The sequence below is a fragment of the Vulpes vulpes genome, chromosome 5, assembly GCF_048418805.1.
Source record: "Vulpes vulpes isolate BD-2025 chromosome 5, VulVul3, whole genome shotgun sequence".
Taxonomy (NCBI): Eukaryota; Metazoa; Chordata; class Mammalia; order Carnivora; family Canidae; genus Vulpes; species Vulpes vulpes.
In genome coordinates, this window is record NC_132784.1 from 128,568,413 (window position 1) to 128,592,032 (window position 23,620).

General features: G+C 40.2%; 1 protein-coding gene and 1 pseudogene across 5 annotated transcripts in view; one reads left to right on the top strand and one right to left on the bottom strand.

Moving 5' to 3' along the window:
- The window catches only part of NME8 (NME/NM23 family member 8), a 50,594-nt gene extending 34,814 nt beyond the window's left edge, over positions 1 to 15,780 (top strand). For 2 of the 5 annotated variants that reach the window (XM_072760026.1, XM_025984058.2), the window contains 5 exons: positions 1,325 to 1,469; positions 2,253 to 2,360; positions 5,263 to 5,414; positions 8,217 to 8,361; positions 8,967 to 9,884. In XM_072760026.1, the coding sequence (XP_072616127.1) occupies positions 1,325 to 1,469; positions 2,253 to 2,360; positions 5,263 to 5,414; positions 8,217 to 8,361; positions 8,967 to 9,204 (788 nt within the window). In that variant the 3' untranslated portion in view covers positions 9,205 to 9,884. Of the gene's footprint in view, positions 1 to 1,324; positions 1,470 to 2,252; positions 2,361 to 5,262; positions 5,415 to 8,216; positions 8,362 to 8,966; positions 9,885 to 15,587 lie in introns of those variants that run through there. The other 3 variants (XM_072760027.1, XM_072760029.1, XM_072760028.1) reach the window with 3 other exon arrangements.
- LOC140599133 (alanyl-tRNA editing protein Aarsd1 pseudogene) lies at positions 12,632 to 15,495 on the bottom strand (annotated as a pseudogene).
- Positions 15,781 to 23,620: the final 7,840 nt, after the last annotated feature.

The window sequence follows — 23,620 nt, forward strand, 5'->3', positions numbered from 1 at the left end:
TGTATGTCATGTACTTTCCTATTTGTTTATTTATTTGAGGAGGTTGCTTTCAAGGTTTTTTTCTTACCTTTGGTTTTGTGCAATTTTGTTTCTATGAATATCTTTTTTTTTTTTTTAAAGATTTTATTTGAGAGAGAGATATAGAGAACACGAGCAGGGGGAGGGGCAGAGGGAGAGAGAGAAGCAGACACCTTGATGAGCAGGGAGCCCAGTGTGGGGCTCCATCCCAGGACCCTAGGATCATGTCCTGAGCCAAAGGGAGATGCTTATCTGATTGAGCCACCCAGGTGCCTCAGTATCCTTATTTTTTTTTTTAAAGATTTATTGTATTTATTGGAGAGAGAGAGACAGAGAGAGAGAGAGAGAGAGAATGAGTGGGAGGGGCAGAGGCGGAGAGAGAGAGAATCTCAAGCAGACTCTACCTTGTGCGTGGAGCCTGATGCAGGGCTTTATCCCAGGATGGAGATCACCACCTGAGCTGGAAAACAAGAGTCAGACGCTCAATCAACTGTGCTACCCAGGCACCCTGAGTATACTTTTCTTTAAGCTTATCTTTGGGTTTGCGATTCCTTGAATTTCTTGAATCCATAAATTAATATCCTTCACCAAATTTGAGGAATTTCCTACCATTATTTCTTTATTCCTTCTGTGCCAACTCTTTCTCCACTCTGTCTGGGATTCCAAAAATATAAGTGTTAGATATTTTGACATAGTTCCCCAGATTCCCAAGGCTTTGGCCACTTTTATTTATTTTATTATTTATTTATTTATTTATTTATTTATTTATTTATTTATTATAAAGATTTTATTTATTTATTCATGAGAGACACACACACACAGAGGCAGAGACACAGGCAGAGGGAGAAGCAGGCTCCATGCAGGGAGCCCTACGTGGGACTCGATCCCGGGTCTCCAGGATCAGACCCTGGGCTGAAGGCAGCGCTAAACCGCTGAACCACCTGGGCTGTATGCAGTTCAATTGGATCATTTCAATTGTGTTAGCTGTAAAACGGAATTCTGTGATTTCCTTGTTGACATTCAGCCCATCCAGTGAATATTTTATTTCAGTTGTAATGTTTTCCAGTTTTATACACCTTGCATGTGTATGATTCTTGTGTAATGGAAAATTGGAAAGAGAATTATAAATCATAATTTGTATGTTAAGAATATTACTCACCTTAAAATCTAGTAAGCTATTTTTGCAAACGTCTGAATTTCAAATGAGATGAAGTGCTATTATATGCCTTCATAATAAAACATTCTCTATGGTATGTATAGCCAATAACCTATTGATTTAACACTTTTTATGTGACTTTTTATTTAGAGCATGTTTTGAAGATTATTGAAGATGAAGGCTTTAAAATACTGATGCAAAGAGAAATTGTATTATCAGAAGAAGAAGCACAAACACTGTGCAGGGAATATGAAAATGAGGATTATTTTGAAAATGTTATAGAACAAATGACCAGGTAAAGTTGATTTCGGACTTTGAAGACACAGTCTGATTTAGTCTTGAATCATTTAAATCTTCTTTTGACCCTGCCCTGGTCGTGTTGCCGTACCTCTCAGTTCTGTAAACATATGCTGAATCTACTTCTTCGCCAATCTCACTCCTATCTCAATTCTTTGCTCAACTGCCCATCTTCTCTCATCCTCCTGGAATGTTACTGGAGCAATAGCAAGGCCCCGGTCAAGTTACTGGAGTCCATCAAGTCTAATGCCAGAAATCGAAGGTGTATAGCATTAAATCCAAGCAGAGAACATACTGACTCTCAGGGGTTTTGGTAATCCTGAAGATCACTAGTCCTAGGAAAAGAATGAGATACTAGAACTCTGTCAGAAGTTATTTCTAGAAGAATAAGTGAAATAGCCGTGACACCAAGGGTATATAAGTTAGCTGGAATCTGGGATCATCCTTTTGTAAGGTGTTCAGTGTACTCTTGAGAGAACACCAGTGGAAATTCACCTTGGACTCTTTTTTTTTTTTTTTAAGATTTTATCTATTTATTCATGAGAGACACAGAGAGAAAGAGGCAGAGACAGAGGCAGAGGGAGGAGTGGGCTCCATGCAGGGAGCCTGATGTGGGACTTGATCCCAGGTCTCCAGGATCACACCCTGGGCGGAAGGCAGATGTTCAACTGCTGAGCCACCCAGGCATCCCTCATCTTGATAAAAGGATGATCTACTTGTATTATATATATGGATTTAGCTATTGAGTCATAACGTTTTTTTGTTGTTGTTGTTCTAACAGTGGTCCATCTCTAGCCCTTGTTTTATTAAGAGACTGTGGTTTACAACACTGGAAAAACTTAATTGGGCCAAGTAGTGTTGAAAAAGCCAAGGAACATCTGCCAGAGAGGTAGGATTCATATCACAGGTCCCAAACTTTTTTCACAGGAGACATTTTAATTTCTTTTTTTTAATAATAAATTTATTTTTTTATTGGTGTTCAATTTGCCAACATACAGAATAACACCCAGTGCTCATCCCATCAAGTGCCCCCCCTCAGTGCCCATCACCCATTCACCCCCCGCCCTCTTCCCCTTCCATCACCCCTAGTTCGTTTCCCAGAGTTAGGAGTCTTTATGTTCTGTCTCCCTTTCTGATATTTCCCACACATTTCTTCTCCCTTCCCTTATATTCCCTTTCACTATTATTTATATTCCCCAAATGAATGAGAACATATAATGTTTGTCCTTCTCCGATTGACTTACTTCACTCAGCATAATACCCTCCAGTTCCATCCATGTTGAAGCAAATGTGGGTATTTGTCATTTCTAATGGCTGAGTAATATTCCATTGTATACATAAACCACATCTTCTTTAATTTCTTTTTGGATGCAGATATAGGAACCACAGCTCTAGTCTAAGGGAGTCTCTTAGGAAAACTACTTTTCCTAATTATGACCAGAGGTCCAGCCCAGTGGCAGCTGAGTAAGGCCAAGGCTTTGCAGAAGAAGGTTGTGGGATGCTTGGTGTGGGGCTGGGAAGTTACTGATGGGTCCCCAGCCACAAGGCCATCTCTTGGCCTTGGTAGGAATTGATTCAGGAGAAGAAAAGCCCTCCCTTCAAATGGGCAAAAACAGAGATGCTCTATTGGATACAGCAAGCTTGACATATATGTGGGTATAATAAATAGCAGTACTAATGAAGTATCACATAGAAACACTGAAATGTTTTCTTTGGGGTAGAATAATCTGGAATCTGACTTGTTCTGCATGGACATATTTTGCCCTTTACTTAGCCCTATAATTATTATAAAGGATAAGAGAGGTTGGACAGTCTGTGAGTAGTTATGAGCCGCATGCCATGGAACCTCTTAATGAAGTGTAGCGTAGAATGCAAGGCATGCCATCTGAGAGATGGGAATTCCTGTTGACACAAGGCCTATGCTTATAGCCATACTGTTCTAGAATTATGGTTTCAAACGTGAAGATAGCAGTACAGACACATTTTCTCCAGGTGAAGGCACTCAGTGACTGCCCCTCTCTACCTCACTATTACAGTGAAGATTCCAACCAGAGCCTTTATGATCCCTATGTTAGTACAAGTTCACAGCTAGTCTTGACTGTTTTTTTTTTTTTATTGGTTCCTCCCTTTCTAGTTTCCTTGGCTCTACTCAGTTCTTTAGGGTTGCTTTTGAAATACCTCAGCAGAACTCTGCCCTTCCCTGCACTCGGGTATCAGATTCTGCACTGCATTGCTTAATCCGAAATATGGTCACCTTGCAGAAGGGAGAAGCACAGCAACCCCTCATTCATCACCTACTCCCTCTATCCCATCCTTCACCTCACACACATACTTTCCCCAATAATTATGTCCGATAGCGCCACAGAGGGGCTCCTTAGTGATACCATAGGCTCTTTTCATCATTCATTGTGCAAATCCTCCACCCCTGGTAATCACAGGCTCCAAGGGTCTTGGGCTCCAAGGGACTTCAAATCAGGGACTTCAAAACTGCCAAAGGTCAAGTGGGAAGGTCAAATTGGATAAGGCAAAAAAAGGAAATCTAAATGCATCGCCAAAAGTAAAGAGGTAAGAAGACGGTGTAAGGACAGAAAGCCAAGTGAAGTCAGTTTATTAATAGGAAAGGATGTTATTCACTATGACTGAATTTTGTGGGTTGGCAGTTCAGGACTATGTGTTAAAGGTAGAAAATGAAATGAGCAGAGAGTATCCTCTACTGAAATATATGTAGATAACGAGACAGGAAAAAGGGCAACTGAAAAAAAAACATCAAGGAACAGCAATTATTTAGGTATATGCATTCATCTATTGCAGAGGAAGCAGAACCAGGATAAACTGCCTGACCCAGGGGCACTGGGTGGTGCAGCCAGTTGAGTGTCCAACTCTTGTGTGTTTGGCTCAGGTCATGATCTCAGGGTCCTGGTTTTGAGCCTTGTGTGGGGCTCTGCACTCAACATGGAGTGTGCTTGGGATTATCTCTCCCTTTCCCTCTGTCCCTCCCCCTACTCTCTCTCTCTCTCTCTCTCTCTCTCTCACACACACACACACACACACACACGAATACACACACACTCTAAACAAGCAAACAAACAAATAAATAAATAAATAAAATTTCTAAAAAGAAACCTGCCTAACTGAACATGTGTAGTACCATCAACCTCATTCCTGCTTCTTTACATGAAGCCATCCTGCATATTCCTCTTTTATCACAGCACTTGCTCTGCTGGAGGATTCCATAGCAGTGCCTCCTGGATTCAGTGTAATTTGGAGGCTTTGGCATAGAGTCCAATGCCACCTCTACTGCTTAATAACATTTAGTGATGAAGGGCGGGAAAGGAATATTTATTGAGAGCTTAATATGCACCATATGTTTCAAATATATCATCTGATTCTCAAAATCTCCTTCCAGAGCAGTTTCATTATCTTATTGATATTTGAGATGATTAAAAGCATAGAGAAATGAAGTAATTGCCCGGTGACACATAGCTAGCAAGCAGTGTGACCAGGGTTCTACAGGCTGCTTGTTGCCTGCACCAAGGCACCTTTCCTTCTTTCAGAGTTATCTGTCAGTGGTCACATCATGATTATTTCATGGTTCTTTCTTCCTAACGACCATTCCCTCCTAGTAAGGAAGTAGTGTGCTCCAAGCTGCTCTATAGTTACTGCCTTTTGCATAATGGCTCAATCAAGAATGAGTAGCTTGATGACTTTTGGACAATTTATATAGTGTTCTGTTGCAGTAGTGTATACTACAGTATGTTATGCTCTAACAGCTCTTGACTTTTTTTTCAAAGTTTATGCGTGCAATTTGCAATGGAAGATTTGCCTATCAACCAGTTGTATGGAAGTGACTCATTAGAAGAAGCCGAAAAGGAAATACAGTATTTCTTTCCTTCTCAAGATACTTTAGCACTGATTAAGCCTCACATAACACATGAACAAAGAGGTAAATATTTAGAAATAAAAATTGTTGTGTACATTTCCTTCAGGTTTTGTGAAAATTTTTAAACTATGGAAAAGTTAGAAGAATAAGGCAATGAACGCCCACATGGCTCAATATAGATTTAACAATGAACTTTTGTCATTATTGTTCTCTCACCCTCCTTCCCTTCTTCCTTCTCTCTGTCTCTCTTATAATCAAAATGAAATTGAGTTTTGTTGAACTTCTTTTCAGAGTTGATGGAGGTGACAATGTTTTTCTCCATAGATATGTTATTTATTTATTTATTTATTTATTTATTTATTTATTTAAAAAGAACTCAGTCAAAAGTATTTCATATCTTTATTTCAATGATATCCAGCTGTACAAATAAAGATCTAATGTTGATTAAAACAAGTTTGTGTTATATATTTGAATGGATATAATGCACCAGTAAATGAAAAATGAATATTGACTCTGAAAGTTCTCAGTGTTACAAAATTTCTTCCACTGCATTCTGGATTTTCACATAAATGAAATATTTGTCCATAGTAGTAAAGACATAAATAAAATAATGACTCACTTCACATTTTATAAAACTCTTGACACTAAAAATTCAAAAAATCAAAAGAAATATTTCCATAGATATATTAATAGGAAAGATCGTGCTAATGATATGTTTAATATTCAGCAATTCTCCTGTTCTTGTATAAACTTCACTTAGTCATGAGGTATTTTTTAAAATGTGCTTTTGGATTCTATTTGCTTGTATTTTATTTGGGATTTTTAAAAATTAAGATAATGAAATTGGTCTGTCCTTTTCATTTTTGGTACAAGGTTTAGATAACAAAGTAATACTTCATAAAGAATGCACATGTCTTCATTTGTGGTGCTCGGAGGAGTTTAAGCAGAAGTGGGATTGGTATTTGAAGATTTGGTAGAGCTTTCCTGTGAAAACATCTGGGCCTGTTGCTTTTCTATTTTTATTTTTTGGTAGGACAATTCTTTGACTACTTTCTCTGCTTCTTCTATGAAAATTGATCTATTTAAACTTTTTACCTCCACTATAGTAAATTAGAGTTAATCTTGCTAAGTTGTATATTCTTAGGATATTATCCATTTCATCTACATAGAGTTCATGGTCTCTTATTATCATGTTTAATTTGCTCATTTTCAATGGTTATTTCCACCCTGACATTTCTTCATTTGTTGTTTTTCAAAAAAACATGTTTGATTTATTTATGTTTTATTTTCTGTTTTCAAACTCATTACTTTCTGTATTTTTAAAATTTTTGCCTTCAATTCTCTAGTAGTTTATTTATTTATTTAATTTTTAAAAAAGATTTTATTTATTTATTCCTGAGAGACACAGAGAGAGAGAGAGAGGCAGAGGCATAGGCAGAGGGAGAAGCAGGCTCCCCATGGGGAGCCTGATGCGAGATTTGATCCCAGGACCCCGAGATCACGACCTGAGCCAAAGACAGATGCTTAGCCACTGAGCCACCCAGGTGCCCCTCTAGTAGGTTTTTAAAATGTTCTTCCAGCTTTTTAAATTGGACATTTAATTCATTTATTTCATTCTTTTATTTTTGTCAATATAAATTTTTGAAGTTGTGTATTTTCCTCAATTCCTGCTTTAATTTCTTCTGATTACCCCATAGATTTTAATGCATAGTGTTTTCATTAATATTATTATTGTTGTTCTTAGAAATTTTGTACTGTGCCTGCAATGGTCTTTCTCTACTTTTCTGCTTGGTGATCATATCTTATTTTTTCTGTACCAAACGCAGAGGTTGGCCTTTTTCTGGAAGTCATCTCTAAACTTCCCAGAGAGTTAATAGTTTACTTGCCTGTGGTTCTGGGAACCTTTTACATTGCTCTTTATAATAATGACCACCTTTTCAAGCTATGTTTCTAGGCCAGGCCCCCTGAGCAGACAAGATCTGGAAGAAGCATTTAATGTTCCATGCACATTTGTTCTCACAGCACCTCTTGTAGGACAGAGCCTGGGCTGCCCCCTTTATAGGAAGAGAAGTCCAGCCTTCTTCAGGCTTTCTATGGGTTATGCTTATGCTCCACCTTTTCGGACTAGGATGGCAGCACAACACTTCTAAGCACTATTGATCTGGACCAGAGAAAAGACTGTTTTACCAGAAAGCTCCTAATCCCTCATTTGGTTCACTGAATATAGCCTTTAAAGTGTAGGCTGTTGGTGAGATTTTACAAGATGTACTTTATTTAATCCCCTCAAATATTGCCTTGCTACTTAAGGGAGAAGCGTCCAGATTGGCTCTCCCCTTCAATCCATATCTAGCAAGGACTTCTTGACATTTGCAGCATGGAGATGAAAACATGCCTTCACTTTTAGCCCAGAAGCACACCCCTCCCACCTTCCTTATGGTTTATGAGATGCTTCTGGTGGGCTCTAGAAAGTTGTGTCTCAGAGACTGAACATCTGCATCCACATATTAACATTGTTCTGAATGTCAATCTGGTGCTTTTCATTTCAATTTCACTTAGCATAGTTTTAGCTTTTTTTTTTTTTTAAGATTTTATTTATTTATTCATGAGAGACAGAGAGAGAGAGGCAGAGACACAGGCAGAGGGAGAAGCAGGCTCCATGCAAGGAGCCTGACGTGGGATTTGATCTCGGGTTTCCAGGATCACACCCTAGGCACTAAACTGCTGAGCCACCCCGGCTGCCCAGTTCTAGCTTTTCAAGCCACAGTAGGCAAGTAAGATGATTATTTTCCTTAGTTATTTCAATCTACTTGAATCTGAAACAAGAGTGAAGACCTGCTACAAGATTACCATATCTGTTTTCCCTAGAGGAGATCTTGAAACTTATTAGAGAGACTGGATTTGAAATTACACAGATGAAGGAAGTAGTCCTAAATGAAGAAGAAGCAGAAAAAATTTATTCAAAAATAAAAGGAAGAGACTTTTATCAGGATGTATTGCAAGTGTTGTCTGAGTAAGTTTCTGATATATAGTTCTCTACATTATAAAAGTAGGAAATATTCACTATGAAACTAAAAAAAAAGTGTAATTGAAACATTCCATCTAACTTCATTCATTGAAAGACATCCAATTAATATTTGGGGTTAATTTCTTTTCTATTTCCTTCCTTCCCTATCTTCTCTCTTCTTCTCCTTCCTTCCTTTCTTCCTCCCTTCATTTCTTTAGGTCTTCACATTGATATAGAGATGATCTGGTTTCAAATCTCTGCTTTTAGGTCCCTGCTCTGTCAGCATATTTAATATGTGCCTCAGTAGCCTTATCTGTAAAGTGGAGATAATAATAGTATCTATCTCTTGGTTTGTTGTGAGGGTAACATAACTGATACGTTGAAAATACTTGGAATAGTGATTGGCATATATCTTTAGAATTAAACTACAGCACTCTTCTAGCACAACAACCTGCTGGAAGGGGGAGAAGTGGAAAAACAAAATGAAAGCACAAAATCACATTGATAAGGACAAAGAATAAAGACAAAGCATGGCATTCTGTCTTTAGCTGGATATGTAATCTCTATTGGTGTAAATAGCCCAAATCTTCTGAAATTATTATTATTTGCAGGGGTCCATCTTTGGTCATGGTTCTGACTAAGTGGAATGCTGTTTCGGACTGGAGACGATTGATGGGTCCCACAGACCCAGATGAGGCAAAACTACTGTCCCCAGACTCTATCCGAGCCCATTTTGGAAGCAGTACTTTGAAAAATGCTGTCCATGGATCATCTACTGTCTATGAAGCAACAGAGACCATTAGTAGAATGTTTGAAGACTTCATTCCTGAGAATCATGAGGGAAACTAAAGTATAGTACCTGTTTAATTGTTGTTTTCTTTTCTTTGCTTATTACTGTGGCTAAGCCCGAGCCCAGGACAAGACTGTCCCAGAAAGGCCAGAACTTTCCCCATATCTATATCTGTGAATCAAACTTTATTTCCTGCCAGACACTCTGTGCTATTCCATAGCAGCCTTGAAGCTACATAATATGTATATGGATTGAGTTTACTTAACTGTTGATCGAAAGTTTGGAAACTTTTCTGTCCTGGGCAATGTGGGAGACAGAGCATAAGCTAGATGACTTTTCCCATCACACCTACCTTCCTTCCTTATTTCAAAGAGCAGGCTCACAAATGTGCACCTGTATGGTATATGGCTGACTGGAATAGAGCCTCTTCACATGTGGAGTGTTGTCCCCACTTGGATGAACCAAACTGAGAATCAGTATCCAGAGCATAATGAGAAAGCAATATTAAATGGGGAAACCACTCTACATCCAACCACGTTCTCGGAGGAGAGAAGAGTACCTTGTTCCCTTAATATTGTCACTTAGGCTATGATTTCTCCAGGTATAAGAACATTGTGCCAAAATATTAGGTGCATAAAATAAAGATAAATGTGGGCATAGTGCAGCTCATTTCATAAGTCTCACTCAATTATAGACCAAAGCATGAGTGTAAAACCAATACATATTTATGTTGGGAAAATATGTATTTTGTGTCTGCTTGAACTGTAGGTTTTTGATGAATACAAAAATGGCCGAATGGTGGTTGTTACCTTCAGAAAAGTGCAAATCAAAGGGGAAGACAAAACTTAAAGAGGCAAGATGTAATTATAATCAGTATGAGACAGTACATTATTAATCATGTCAGTGATGCATGACTAGTGGGGAGGGCAAGTGAGTGGAACTACATTCTGTTTATACCATCAGTTAGCAATATGGAGTAGATCTATGCTAGCATCTGTGTATCCTTCCTTTCTTTGATGGGGAGCATTATGAATAATCTAGGGGATTTCAAATTAGTGTATAATTAAGTGCTGAACTGATAGGTGTATGTTTGATGGTTAGGAGCTGGAAAAGGTAAGGAATGAAATCAATGGGGAAAAATAGGATTTTCAAAATCAGGGATAAGGAAGCAAGAAAGAGAAGTCCTTTTAAAAGTTTCTAAATGATCATATACATATATGCTTGATGCTTTTATATAAGGACACATTGCTGGTTTCTTTTTTTTTAAGATTTTATTTATTTATTCATGAGAGAGAGAGAGAGAGAAAGAGAGGCAGAGACACAGGCAGAGGGAGAAGCAGGCCCCATGCAGGAAGCCTGACGTGGGACTCAATCCCATGCAGGAAGCCTGACGTGGGACTCAATCCCGGGTCTCCAGGATCACACCCAGGGCTGAAGGCGGCGCTAAACCGCTGAGCCACCCGAGTTGCCCACATTGCTGGTTTCCTACTAAGACTACTATGCTATATCTACTATACTTTGTCATATCACTTTAAGGCATTGTTGGTCTGTTTCAGACATTTAAGAATCATTTATTCAGCTCTTGCTATATGCTGACCATTTTTGCAAGACTGTTTCTTGTCCTAAAACTCTAGAACTCTAAAGGCAGGAGGTAGAGAATTAACATGTGTTTTAGGTTCCTAGGGGTAAGCACAAAGTGCTTTGAGCAGATGCATATAGGAGATGGAGAAGGAAAATGAGTTGCAAACTCTCCAGCCTGGAGACATTGAAATAAAAATGAAAGACTACAGGAACCTTAACTAATACAGAAATGGTGAGTTAGTGAGAAGTGGAATGATGAGAGAATTCTTAGAAAGCTACCTCACATCCACAGGACTAACTGCCACTCTACCAAATAAGTGGGAAAAGATAAAGCTTCCTGGCTTGAGTAACTAAGGAAACGACCCAACGATTTCCAGACAAGGAATCCAGAAGGAAGAAGTAGGTTGGAAGGAAATACTATGAGTTCTGTTCTGGTCGTGTTGGGAAGGAGGCATCTAATTGAGAGTTAAGTTTCACCCTGAGAGCAGGGAAGTCAAGAGGGTTCCATTGGAGTAATGGTGAATGTCAGCAAAGTGGTGACATAGGCAGATCCAAGCTCCCAACATTCCAAAGGAACCTTGAAAAAACAACAGAAACTGTCAGAACTCTGGAAAATAATCAAAAGTTTACATCAACCAAGTGTGTGCTGAATTAACAAAAAAGGCAACTTAAAAATGATATGAAAGTTTTGTGACATTTTTACTTACCCTACCACTTCCCCAGCATGGTGATAGTCTTGAAGATCACAGCCTGTTTCCAGTGTGTGACCCATGTTCCTGGCTCCAGAGAGAAGAGAGCAGATATTATTTACAAATTACTATGTTTTTCTGTTCTATCTAGAGGCTACCTGAAGCATGACACAAGGCACTCATCTCTGTTTCACCAAACCTGGGAACCACTCAGGGAAGAAAAGTGTTAGATGTTGATTAAAAACATTATATGATGATCAAAAGCCCCATAGCTGTCTGAGGCCAAAGATTGTGACTGACACTTACAATAGACCACTTAATGCTCGGGAGAGCTATATGTTGGCAAATTGAACTCCAATTAAAAAAAAAAAGAATGGGGATCCCTGGGTGGCACAGCGGTTTGGCGCCTGCCTTTGGCCCAGGGCGCGATCCTGGAGACCCGGGATCGAGCCCCACATCGGGCTCCCGGTGCATGGAGCCTGCTTCTCCCTCTGCCTGTGTCTCTGCCTCTCTCTCTTTCTCTCTCTGTTTGACTATCATAAAAAAAAAAAAAAGAATGGAAAAAAATTTTATGTTTCTGTGTACTAACAATGAAAAAATCCCAAAAGGAAATTAAAGAAGCAATTCAATTTACCACAGCATCAAAAGTAATTAAAGCCTTAGGGATAAATTTAGTCAGTGTACAAGTGCAAGATTTTTATGCTGAAAGATATGAAACAATGCTGAAAGGAACTAAAGAAGACATAAATAAGTGGAAAGACACCCCGTGTTCCTGACTTGGAAAACTTAATATTGGGAAGATTATAATGCTACCCAAAGTGATCTACAGATTCATTGAAAGACCTAAAAAATTCCATCAGTGTTTTTTACAGAGATGGAAAGACCATCCTAAAATTCATATGAAATTTCGAAGGATTCGAAAGAGCTCGACAATCTTGAAAAACAACAAAGTTGGAGCACTCCCGCTTCCTGAATTCAAAGCTTATTACAAAGTGACAGTAGTCAAAACAGTGTGGTTGTGGCATAAGGATAGACCGATGGGATAGAATTATGGTGGGAATATAAAATCGGGGAGCTGGTGCAGGTGACAGTATGGCAGTTCCTCAAAAAGTTAAACAGAATTACACCAGACCCAGGAATTCCCCCTCTTAGGTATATATATATATATATATATATATATATATATATATATTTTTTTTTTTTTTTTTTTTTTCAAGTCAAACTATTTTATTGTCCAAGAGACTCTCTCAGTGGTCCTGGGAGGCCCATTCTCAATGGCAGGAGCCCCCGGGGGGTGGCAGAGTCCTCACTCCTCAGCGCTCTAAGTGCTGATGTAGTCCTGCAGGAGTGCCTGTGCCTCTGCCCGCCCGCTCATCTTGGTGGCCTTGCCCTGGAAGCGGCCTTTCTTCCCAGCTCCTTTGCCCTCCAGGACCTCAGCCACCCTGGGGCCCAGGGTCTCCACGGCCTCAGCTGGCCCTGCCAGTAGGAAGAGCCCAGCACCTTTCTCATCGCCCACAGTTAAGAACAGGAGAGTCTCCTCTGACCCGATCTCATTGGCGATGATATTCATGAACTCAGAATCACCCTCCTTCCTATGTAACGTGACCACACCTCCCCAGTCCGGGCTGTTCCGAAGGCTGTGGGCAACGTGTACGGCCAGGTCTCTGAGTAGATTCAGGTTGTTCTTCTGCAAGAGCTTGGTAGAGTTCTGTAGCTTCTTCACTGCTTCTACGTGATCCTCCACTCCACATTTAAGTAGTGCAGTGAGTGCTTTTTCAGTTCCATGGCTTCTCTCCATCCACTTCAGCACCCGGTTCCCAGCCAGAAATGCCAGGTTGGTTTTGTTCTTTTTCCCCTTTTCAATGCCCAGAATTTTAATAACCTGAAGGTCACTGAGATTGCTCACATGGGTCCCACAGCACATGTTGGCATCAACATTCTCAATGGTAACAACTCGAATGGGCCCCGCATGATCATCTGGCAAACCTCGGCCCCTCACCTGGAACATGGTGGAGGGAGAAGGGCTGGCTGTCTGCGCCACCTCAGGGTCATCCAGGCTCAGCTCCCGCACGTTCACAGGCAGCCGGTCCCTGATTTTTTCATTGACGCTCTTCTCAATGGCGGCCACCTGCTCTATGGTCACAGAGGGGCTGTCCAATTGAAAATTGAAAACACTTGTTTTCACTTGTACACTTGTACACCAATTTTCGACAGCAGCATTATTCACAATAGCCAAAGGGTGGAAACAACCCAAATGTCCATCAACAGAAGGATGGATAAGCACATAGTGGTATACACCTGTAGTGGAATATTATTTAGATGTAAAAGGGAATGAAGTTATTGATAGTATGCTACAACATAGATGAACCTCAAAAACTTCATGTTAAGTGAAATAAGCCAGACAGAAAAGGACAAATGTTGTATGATTTCACTTTTAAGAGACACCTTAGATAGGTACATTCAAAGGGACACAAAGTTGACTAGAACTTAATAAGTATAGTTTCCTTTTAGGGTTATGAAAATGTTTGGAAATAGACTGTGGTGGTACAAACAGTGTGAACATAACTAAGGCCACTGATTTGTGCCCTTGAAAATAGCTCAAGTGGTAAATTTTATGTTATAGATATTTTACCACAATAAAAATATTTAAAAAAAAATAAAGAAAAAAAAATAAAGAAAAAAAAATAAAGAAAAATTGTTCCTCAGGAAAGCACAAAGATCTTTCACAATAGAGTTCTCCAAAACCCCTCCTAAAACGATGCAAAATAAAGCTTGTCTTACAACACACTTATTTTTGTTTATTTTTTTAGGGATTGGGTAGAGAGCATATGTATATATATATATTTTTTTCTTCAGGTTTTTATTTAAATTCCAGTTAGTTAACATACATGTGATAATGGCTTCAGGAGTAGAGTTTAGGGATTCATCACTTATGTATAATACCCAGTGGTCATCACAAGTGCCCACTTAATCCCCATCACTCATCTAACCCATCCTCTGGCCTACCTCCCCACCAGCAACTCTTGGTTTGTTCTCTATGGTTGAGTCTGTTTTGTGGTTTGCCTCTCTCTCTCTCCACCCCCCCATGTTCATCTGTTTTTTTTTTTTTCATGAGAGACGAAGAGAGAGAGAGAGGCAGAAACATAGGCAGAGGGAGAAGCAGGCTCCATGCAGGGAGCCCGATGTGGGACTCGATCCAGGGACACCGGGATCATGCCCTGGGCTGAAGGCAGGTGTTCAACTCCTGAGCCACCCAGGCGTCCCTGTTTTGTTTACTAAATTCCACAAATGAGTGACGTCATATGGTATTTGTCATTCTTTGACTTATTTTGCTTAGCATAGTGCTCTCTAGTTCCATCCATGTCATCGCAAATGGCAAGATTTCATTCTTTTTTATGGTCGAGTATTTTCCATTGTGTATACATACTACTTCTTTGTCCATTCATCAGTTGATGGATATTTGGGCTCTTGCCATAATTTGGCTTTTTTACAACACATTTCAAAGAAAATGCACGCAATGCCAACATCAAAATCCTTATTAAATGTAAGTAGGAAAAAAAAAAATAAAAAAAAAAAAAAAAAAAAAAAAAAAAAAAAAATAAATGTAAGTAGGGGTTTTCCTAAAGTTTCTTGAAGAGCTACTGGATAAAGGAATTTTTTTCAAACAAAATATAACACAGCACCAAGAAGTTCCTAAAACTCTTTGTTGGGCACCTCTGTCCTCAGAGTCCCCCAGGGCTCTGCAGCCCCCTCCCCCGTCATTCCCATCATCCCCCCTGCCCTCCCACTCTAGTCTCTCCATCATGTTCCATAATGAGCTGCACACTCAGTCCTGTTGTCTTTCTCAGTTCCTTCCAGTTTTATTCCCCAACTTTGGCTCGACTAGCAATTCCAAATCCTTGAAAGGATTGGGTAGAAAGCTGCAGTTACTCACAGTTAATATTTTTAACTCCGTCAAAAGAATTTGTTCATTAACTTATTGAGCCATAAATCCTTGCTGATTGCTTACTTGCTGAATCAGGCAGTGTTATCTGTAAAGAAAAGAGACCATCCCCCCTAAGCTTGGCAATCCTACCACATCTCGGGGGATTTGTATGCAAAATGGAAACTCATAACTGCTTTAAAATTAACTTTGTAATGTATCTTATCGAGTATGTCCTTTCTTTTCTTAGAACTTTGAGAAGATAATGCGTGTAAGTTCACACTGACATAGAACCATGTGGCACAGCTTTCTGGGAGGAATAAAAAGGAAGATACTCCTTGGAGGAAAACTCAGTTCCAGTTATCTCAAGTTAAACACTCACCTCAAGGTGAAAAACGTATGGTTATGCACAATAACAATAAAAATCGTAACCTTCAAACAAATCTTAGTGTTTGTTTTTATCCTGCCTTTCAGAGAGAATTTAGGGTGGCTTATATAAACGCATACCAGACTGAACAACGTAACTGGGGAGGAACGTGGATATGGGGAAAGAGGGTGTAGGGTCCAGGAATGGAATTACATACAAAATGCATACACGGCCCTAATGTATATCTAGACGGCCGAAAACTCGACTCTAAGTATTTTGGGAATAAACTCTGAAAAGGTGTCATGTCAACATATACATTTTGCAATCCAACCGCAGGACAAGTGCAGGCCATGTACCTTGTTTCTTGATGCTAAGACAATGTAGATCTCTCCAGGGATGAAATTGATAATAAACCCAAGTTTTCACTGGTTTTGGCATTCCCCTCTCGGCATGTAATCGGACCGTGTTTGCTACAGTGATGCACTCTCTCCTTTCCATTCCACTCCAGAGAGCATACTGGAATGAACGAGAACGATGTTCTGTGGGGCACCTGGGTGGCTCAGTCAGTTGAACACCTGCCTTCGGCTCAGGTCGTGATCCCCGGGTCCTGGGATCGAGTCCTGAGTTTGGCTCCTTGCTTAGCGGGGAGTCTGCTTCTCCCTCTCCTTCTGCTCCTCTGCTTGTTCTCTCTCTCAAATGAACAAATAAAATCTTAAAAAAAAGGGGAATGATGTTCTTGTACGATTAACTTTCCATCCTAATTTCTAAACTCTAATTTCTAATCTTCCTTAGAAGATACTCGCAAACTTTGATTATTTAGTATTCTTTTCCTTTAGTGTGATAAGAACCCTGAACACTGCGCTCTATCCTCCTAACAATTTTTAAGGGTATAATACTTGATTGTTGACTGTAGGTACAATGTCGAATAGCAGATCTCTAGAGCATATTCATCTTGCTTAACCGAGACTTTGTCTATTGATGAATACTTATGGTTTCCCCCCTTCCCCAGCCCCTGGTAACCACTATTCCCATCTTTGATTTTATGAATATGACTATTTTAGATACATCATGAAAGTGGGATCATGCAGTTCTTCTTTTCTGTGTTTGGCTTATTTCACTTAACATAATCTCCTCAAGGTCCATCCATGTTGTCACATTTTATAGAATTTCCTTCTTTTTTTTTTTTTTTTAATTTTATTTCTTCATGAGAGACACACACACAGAGAGAGAGAGAGAGAGAGAGAGGCAGAGACACAGGCAGAGGGAGAAGCAGCCTCCCTGTGGGAAACCTGATGCAAGACTCGATCCCAGGATCCTTGGGGATAGGGCCTAAGCCAAAGGCAGATACTCAACCACTGAGCCACCCAGGTGCCCTAGAATTTCCTTCTTTTTAAAGGCTAAATCATATTCTATTATATGTATATAGCACATTTTCTTCATCCATCTGTCAATAGACATTTAGATTATTCTCATATATTAGTTATGGTAATTAGTGCTGCAATGAACATGTGAATGTCAATATTAAGATCATGTTTTTGATTATTTTGGATATATACCTAGAAGTAGGATTCCTGGATAATGTGGTGGTTCTATATTTTTTGGTAGTTTTATTTTTAATTTTTTGAGGAAACTTCATGCAGTTTTCCATAGCAGCTGCACCACTTTGCTGTCCCACCAACAGAGAACAAGGGCTCCAGTTTCTCTGCATCCTACAAACACATACATATATACCATCCTAACAGGTGTGGGGGGGCATCTCATTGTGGTTTTGATCTGTATTTCCCTGATGGCAAGTGATGACAAACATTCCCTCATACTCCCATTGGCCGTTTGGAGAAGAGTCTTCCAAAGAGTCTTCTCCGTCTTCTTTGGAGAAGAGTTATTAATTCAAGTCCTTAGCCTATTTTTTAAGGGAGTTACTGGGTTTTCTTTGTTATTGAGTTGTACAAGCTCCTTATGTAATTTGGAGATCAGCTCACCATGAGATGTATGGCAAATATTTTCTCCTATTGTACAGCTTGACTTTATTAAAATTTTTTTTAAAGATTTATTTATTATTTTAGAGAGAGAGTGATCAAGTGAGTGAGCACAGGAGCTTGGGAAGGGGCTGAGGGAGAGAGAGGGAAAGAGAGAGAGTCCTCAAGCAAACTCCCCACTAAGTACAGAGCCTGACGTGGCGCTTGACTGTAGGACCTGAGATCATAATCTGAGCTGACACCAAGAATCCGTCGCTTCACGGACTGCACCGCCCAGGTGCCCCTACAGCTTGGCTTTACACTCTGTTGATTACTTGTTAGATTGCTTAGTTTGATTTAGTCCTGCTGGTGTATTTTTGTTTCTGTTGCCCTGTCTTTAGCATCCTATTTATGAAATCACCGCCAAGACTATTGTCATGAAGTTTTTCCTTTTTTTTCTTTTTTTTCTGAGAGTTTTACATGTTTGGGTCTTATGTTCAAAACTTTGTTTTAGGGCAGCCTGGACCTGGGCAGGGTGTGGCCTGCAGGCACCCTCACTGGTGCCCCCAATTTTGTCTCCATAGTGTGGACGTGGGACAGGGACCTGGCCTCGCTGGATGCTGAGACTCACATGGTGTGTGCTGTGCAGTTTGCTTCCCTACACCTGTTCTCAGGTGTCCATGCATGCCCTTCCACCCCCCCCACCTGGCTATCTGCCTGGGGCAAGTCGTCCCCACCCTGCCATACCCTTGATATAGAGGCTGGGTAGATTGCTAGAGCCAAGCCCCATGTAGCCCTGCTGCTTCTACCAGGTGCCTCTCTCCAGACTAGGACTTTCTCATCAGCTCTTTCTGCACTGGGAAGAAGGGGAAGCTATGGTGTCTTCCATCTCCAGCTGCCATCTCTGTACTCGCCTGGTTGCTAGGCTCTGGTTGATGCATCCAAGCTCTGAGACCTAGGTTTGTCCTCTGGGATCCTTTTCAGGAAAGTTGGGGCATTGGACATGCAAACTAACTCCTGGGAGAAGCCAAGCATTAGGGGGTTTCTTTCTAATTGTGTGCTGCTGCACTGGAGGCAGGGACTTGGGTCACAGGGTGTCCCAAATCTCCCTACTGGCTTTGCTGAGTCTGGCTTCGTGGTCACCTAGAGTGTAGGAGCTTTTCACTTAGCTTCTGGATTTTGTGCAGAGGAGATTGTCCATGAACTCTTGTTGAGTTGATGAGTTTGCAGAGGGAGAGATGGTCCAGGGCTTCCTACTCACCACCTTGCTGACATTACCTCTTGACTATTTATTATTAGTAATACACTGCTCACTTCAAAACTCTATAGTGTTCCAACATTTGAGAAGCACATGTGAATTATCAGCAGGGATATTTCTCAAATTTTCTTCAGAATGCATTAAAAGAAAAAAAAAACTAGGGTAAATCAATTACTGTGATTACTGGCTTTTTTTTTTTTTTTCTTTTTTCTTTTGGATTGTGTGGAAGAATAAGTATAATAAAAATCTTCACCTTACTTTCTTCACATTCTCCACTCTTTTAGATCAAATACTATTATCTGCCCCTCTGTATGCCTGATAGCATTTGGGTGTTTGAAATATGATTGTGTTAAATGGCATACTGTTATGTCAGGTGGCACACAGGACCACTCAGGAATGGCGCAGAACTTCAAAAGCATTAAAACAACAAACTCCCTTAAAATTAATAACACATTTCACCAGCAGATGGCATGTTTCGCTCAGTTGTCTATATATTTGTACCTATCTGTATAAAGATTTTATAAGCAAGACTTAGGGAAAGGCTACTTCTTTGGGATTATAGAATTAATTTTGAACTAAACAGTTAGAAATCTAATAATGTCCAAAGAGATATATTCAATTAAACCTTTATTTCTGTTGGCGTTGCTCTTGAGATTGAAGTTAGTGAGTGGAATGCAGAAGTACAAGGCAGGCACATGGGAGCCTGGATTGGCAAGGCCTGTGAATATCCTCTTGCTCCTGGGGGAGAAAGGTCAAGGAATTGGCTAGAAAGCGGTCAGGGCCCCAGTGAAGTGGGCTGATTTTGAATCTCAGCTGGACTTGAGGCAGAAAATGAGCCACTGTGGCTGAAGCAATTGAGAACTACAAAATTGGATTATGAATTCCACTACAGGAAACAACTTCTTTCCTTTAGGGTGGCACCCTCGTGCACCTGGACCCAGAAGCCACAGGTTTTTTTGATGGCCCCACCAATCCCTGTAGCCAGCTTCCGAGACAGGAGACCTGAAGCATTCTTGGTTGGAGCCTAATGCCTTCCAGCATCCCCTCCCTGGATCCTGTTCTTGGTAAATAGATGCCCTGCAGAAAGCAGACAGATTTCCTAAAATATGCTGTGCCCTCTTCTATGACCCTCTTCCTGCGCTCTCTTGGTGCCCTTTCTGCTCACTGGACTGGACGCCCTGGTGCTGATTCTTGCCTGAACTGTGTTTGAACTTGCTCATCCCTTGGAACTACTTTGGATGACCTCCAAAGTCAGTTTTTAAAATGCTTTTAATAAAGGGAGAAAGTTGACTAAAAGCAATGGTCCCTGTGATTTCCAGCTGCTGAAATATTCCAATGACATAATGAATAGTTGACGTGATTAGAAGACGACAAACGTTAATGAACGTTAAAAATGCATCTGTTTGATTCAACAACAGCATTTTAGATATCCCTTGATACCATGATGGAATTTTATTCATAATACCACTTTTTCCTTAATCCCAGGCCTCATCATGTTATTCATGTTATTCCAACTGTGTGACACTTGGAATCAGCCCTCCGGTTCTGAGTCTTCCCCGTTAGCCAAGTTGAATTGCTAATAAAGGGTACTTTTTTCTCCCTTTCAAAGTGCACCACTAATGTGATCCAAATTCACCATTCTAAAGTGGTTCTCATCTAGATATTGCAGCTACGTATTTTAGGATTATCCAGTCTTAAAATTGATTTCCTACAAATATTGAGCAAGATATGCCTATGCTTCTATGCTCGTGCTTTCACTGTGTGGACCTGTAAAGGCCAAATTACACACCATGGACTTTCTTCCTGCCCTGCACGGACTCATTAATTACCTCATCATTGCCATTCCTTACATTCTAGTACAAAGAGACCTCTCTCAGGTAGGAGGGCAAATACCATAAGACTCTAGCTGTGATTGACTCATTTTCTCTTCAATAAGTTTGAAATTAAACAAAAAAGACAGGAAAAAAGACATGAAAACATAAGCTTTGGGGTTTTACTGATTCAAATGGTTTAGAGATGATAACTACAGGAGTCGACAGAGATGTTTGTTGCTTGACACCAACCACAGAGACCATAACTAACAGGTGTCCAGACACCATGGTCTGACAGGCATTGCTAGCGTTGCCCCAAGGCCAGGCTGCCATGGGCTGCTCCCCATCCGTGACTGAGTAACAGCAGGACACGAAGGCAGAGCTGTTTCCTGGGAGATGAGGGACTTGGTGATGTCTGGGTTGTCTCCACGCTTCCCCTACAGCCTTGCCAAATTCTCCTTAAGACATGGAGGGATGAACACCAATCAAAAATAAATTAAAAAAAAAAAAAAAAAGACATGGAGGGAGTCCCAAGTGCATCCACCCTGCCTTCCTTCCCTCACATTGTCCCCCCTGCCATTCCTGCTCATCTCCCCTCCATTCTCTCTCACAGGCATTTCCTCCAATGGAATCCTTCCACGTTTAACTCCTTTTTGTGTTGGCTTCCTTGAGGACTCAGACAAATGTGCATGTAATCAATGCAACAGTTTTCCTGTTTGCGTGTCTACATGGCTTAAAACCATACCACATTCCGTTTCGTTCTCTCCCCCTTTTTCTGTCTCGTGATATTTCTGTAGTATCTCCTGAAGGTAACATGTGTTCACTAGACAAAATACACAAAAGCATTTGTGCTTTGTACCCTCGTGCTCATTTATTTTTTTTCCTGGTCCTGGAAATTCAAGCAGAGTAGAAAATTATTTGTGTCACAAAAATCTGGTAGGCCTCACGAACCACATTTAAAAGTCCATTCTCACAAGTAACTGGCAAAATAAACTCGGATACATCTACATGATGCAGTTGTGGAAGATGAAATAAAATAAAATAGAAAATAAAATACGATTTTATTTCTTTATATGAAAAGATGTTCGTGCTGCATTATCATTACATTCGTACGCCCAAACAGAGAAAGTCTGGAAGGATTGGCAGCAAAATGCTAATTTTGGCATTTGGAGTACTTTTGTTTTCGTTTTTTCTCTTTGCTTATCTTTGTTGCTTGAATAATAAAAAAGGGGGGGATATTTTGTTACCGTCCTAGGGTCCAGTGTCTCCTTTGGGGTTTTAATGTTAAAGTAAATACCCTATCCCACATACTCCATAGATCTGGAGAGCATATCATTGCTTGCTTATCACTTAAGCCACAAAGTCGACAATTAACTAAAATTTTTGGTTGCCACCGTGACATATTATCTCTTTCAGGGTAAAATGCTCTTTAAAAAAATATTTTCCCATTAGGCTCCATGATTAGTATTGGCATATATCATTCTATCACCAGAAGCAATGATTTGGTCTCCTGTTGCTCTTTCTGTGGTGATAACATGAGGCTTCCCTCTAACATCCTGGCTTTATGTGACTGACAAACCACAGCCCTTTGGTCTGTTAAGTTAAAATTGAGTAACTTTGGGAGCCCCAATCTTTCTGACTGCATGTGAGGCATCAGACAAGCCTGGTGTAGCCTTTTCCCTGTAGGCTGGAGTATGACTTCTAAGGTCCCACTTAACTTTTGCATTCCACAATTTCAAGTAACCACTTTTGCTTTTTGAATCAATGATAACAGCAGGTAGAGACTGTTGGTAAAAAAAAATAATAATAATAATAAAGTAAAAAAAGTGCCCTTCTCTTTTTATTCAGGGACTTTTTCCACCAAACAAGCACCTAGAACTAGCTCAGGAAAATAAGTTTTATTGTAAGTTTGCACTAGACAATCCTATGAGCATCCAAGGACAGAAACCAAAAGTCTTCATAGTGCATTGGTTTCTTTCATTCATTCTTTCTTTTTTAAGATTTATTTATTTATTTGAGAGAGTGTGAGAGAGTGAGCAGGAGTGGGGAGGAGTGGGAGAGAGGGAGAAGCAGACTCCCCAATGCGGGGCTCGATCCCAGAACCCTGGGATTATGATCTAGCCAAAGGGCAGATGCTTAACCAATTGAGTCACCCAGTTGCCCTACACTGCATTAGTTTCATACTGGAATGTAAGAAACTAAGGTTATTCATCTAAATTCTGTTTCTAAATAAGAAGGCTGGGCTGAGAGGAAATCTATTGGCATGTCTGCTACACCCTAATTCTTTGGTTTCTCTAGCTGACCAGTTATATTATGAAATTTGATTCATTAAAAAAAATTGAGTAGATTGCATAGGCTTTCCCCAGAAGTCAAGAACTTAATTATCTATCTATCATCTATCTATCTATCTATCTATCTATCTATCTATCTATCTATCTATCATCTACCTACCTATCATCTATCTATCTATATAGCTATCATCTATCTTAAACGGTGTTTAAATACCTAGTCCTCTCCAGACTCTTATTACATTCAGTATTGTACTTAAAAAAAGTGTTTACGTCTTTTACATATGTGTTTTTTCTCCATTTCCATGGAGAGTTCCATTTCTGATTCCCCTCCCCAAAGAGTCCCCACAATGCTAAGGAGGTAGGCTAGGCTGCCAATGCCTTTTAATGGCCTTGCACAGGTTTCTTTAGTGTGGGTGCTATGCTAAACACCTCTTTGGCTTTCCTTCAGGGCCAGAGAAGTTGGGTCTGTAATAGAGCAGAAACACACACGAGTGGGTTGTTGGTACCTCTGTGTGTCTCTACTGGACGCCTTTACCACTACTGTGCTGCAGTGGTGACACAGGAGAGAGGAGCCCATGCCTGCATTCTTATTTTCGCCAAT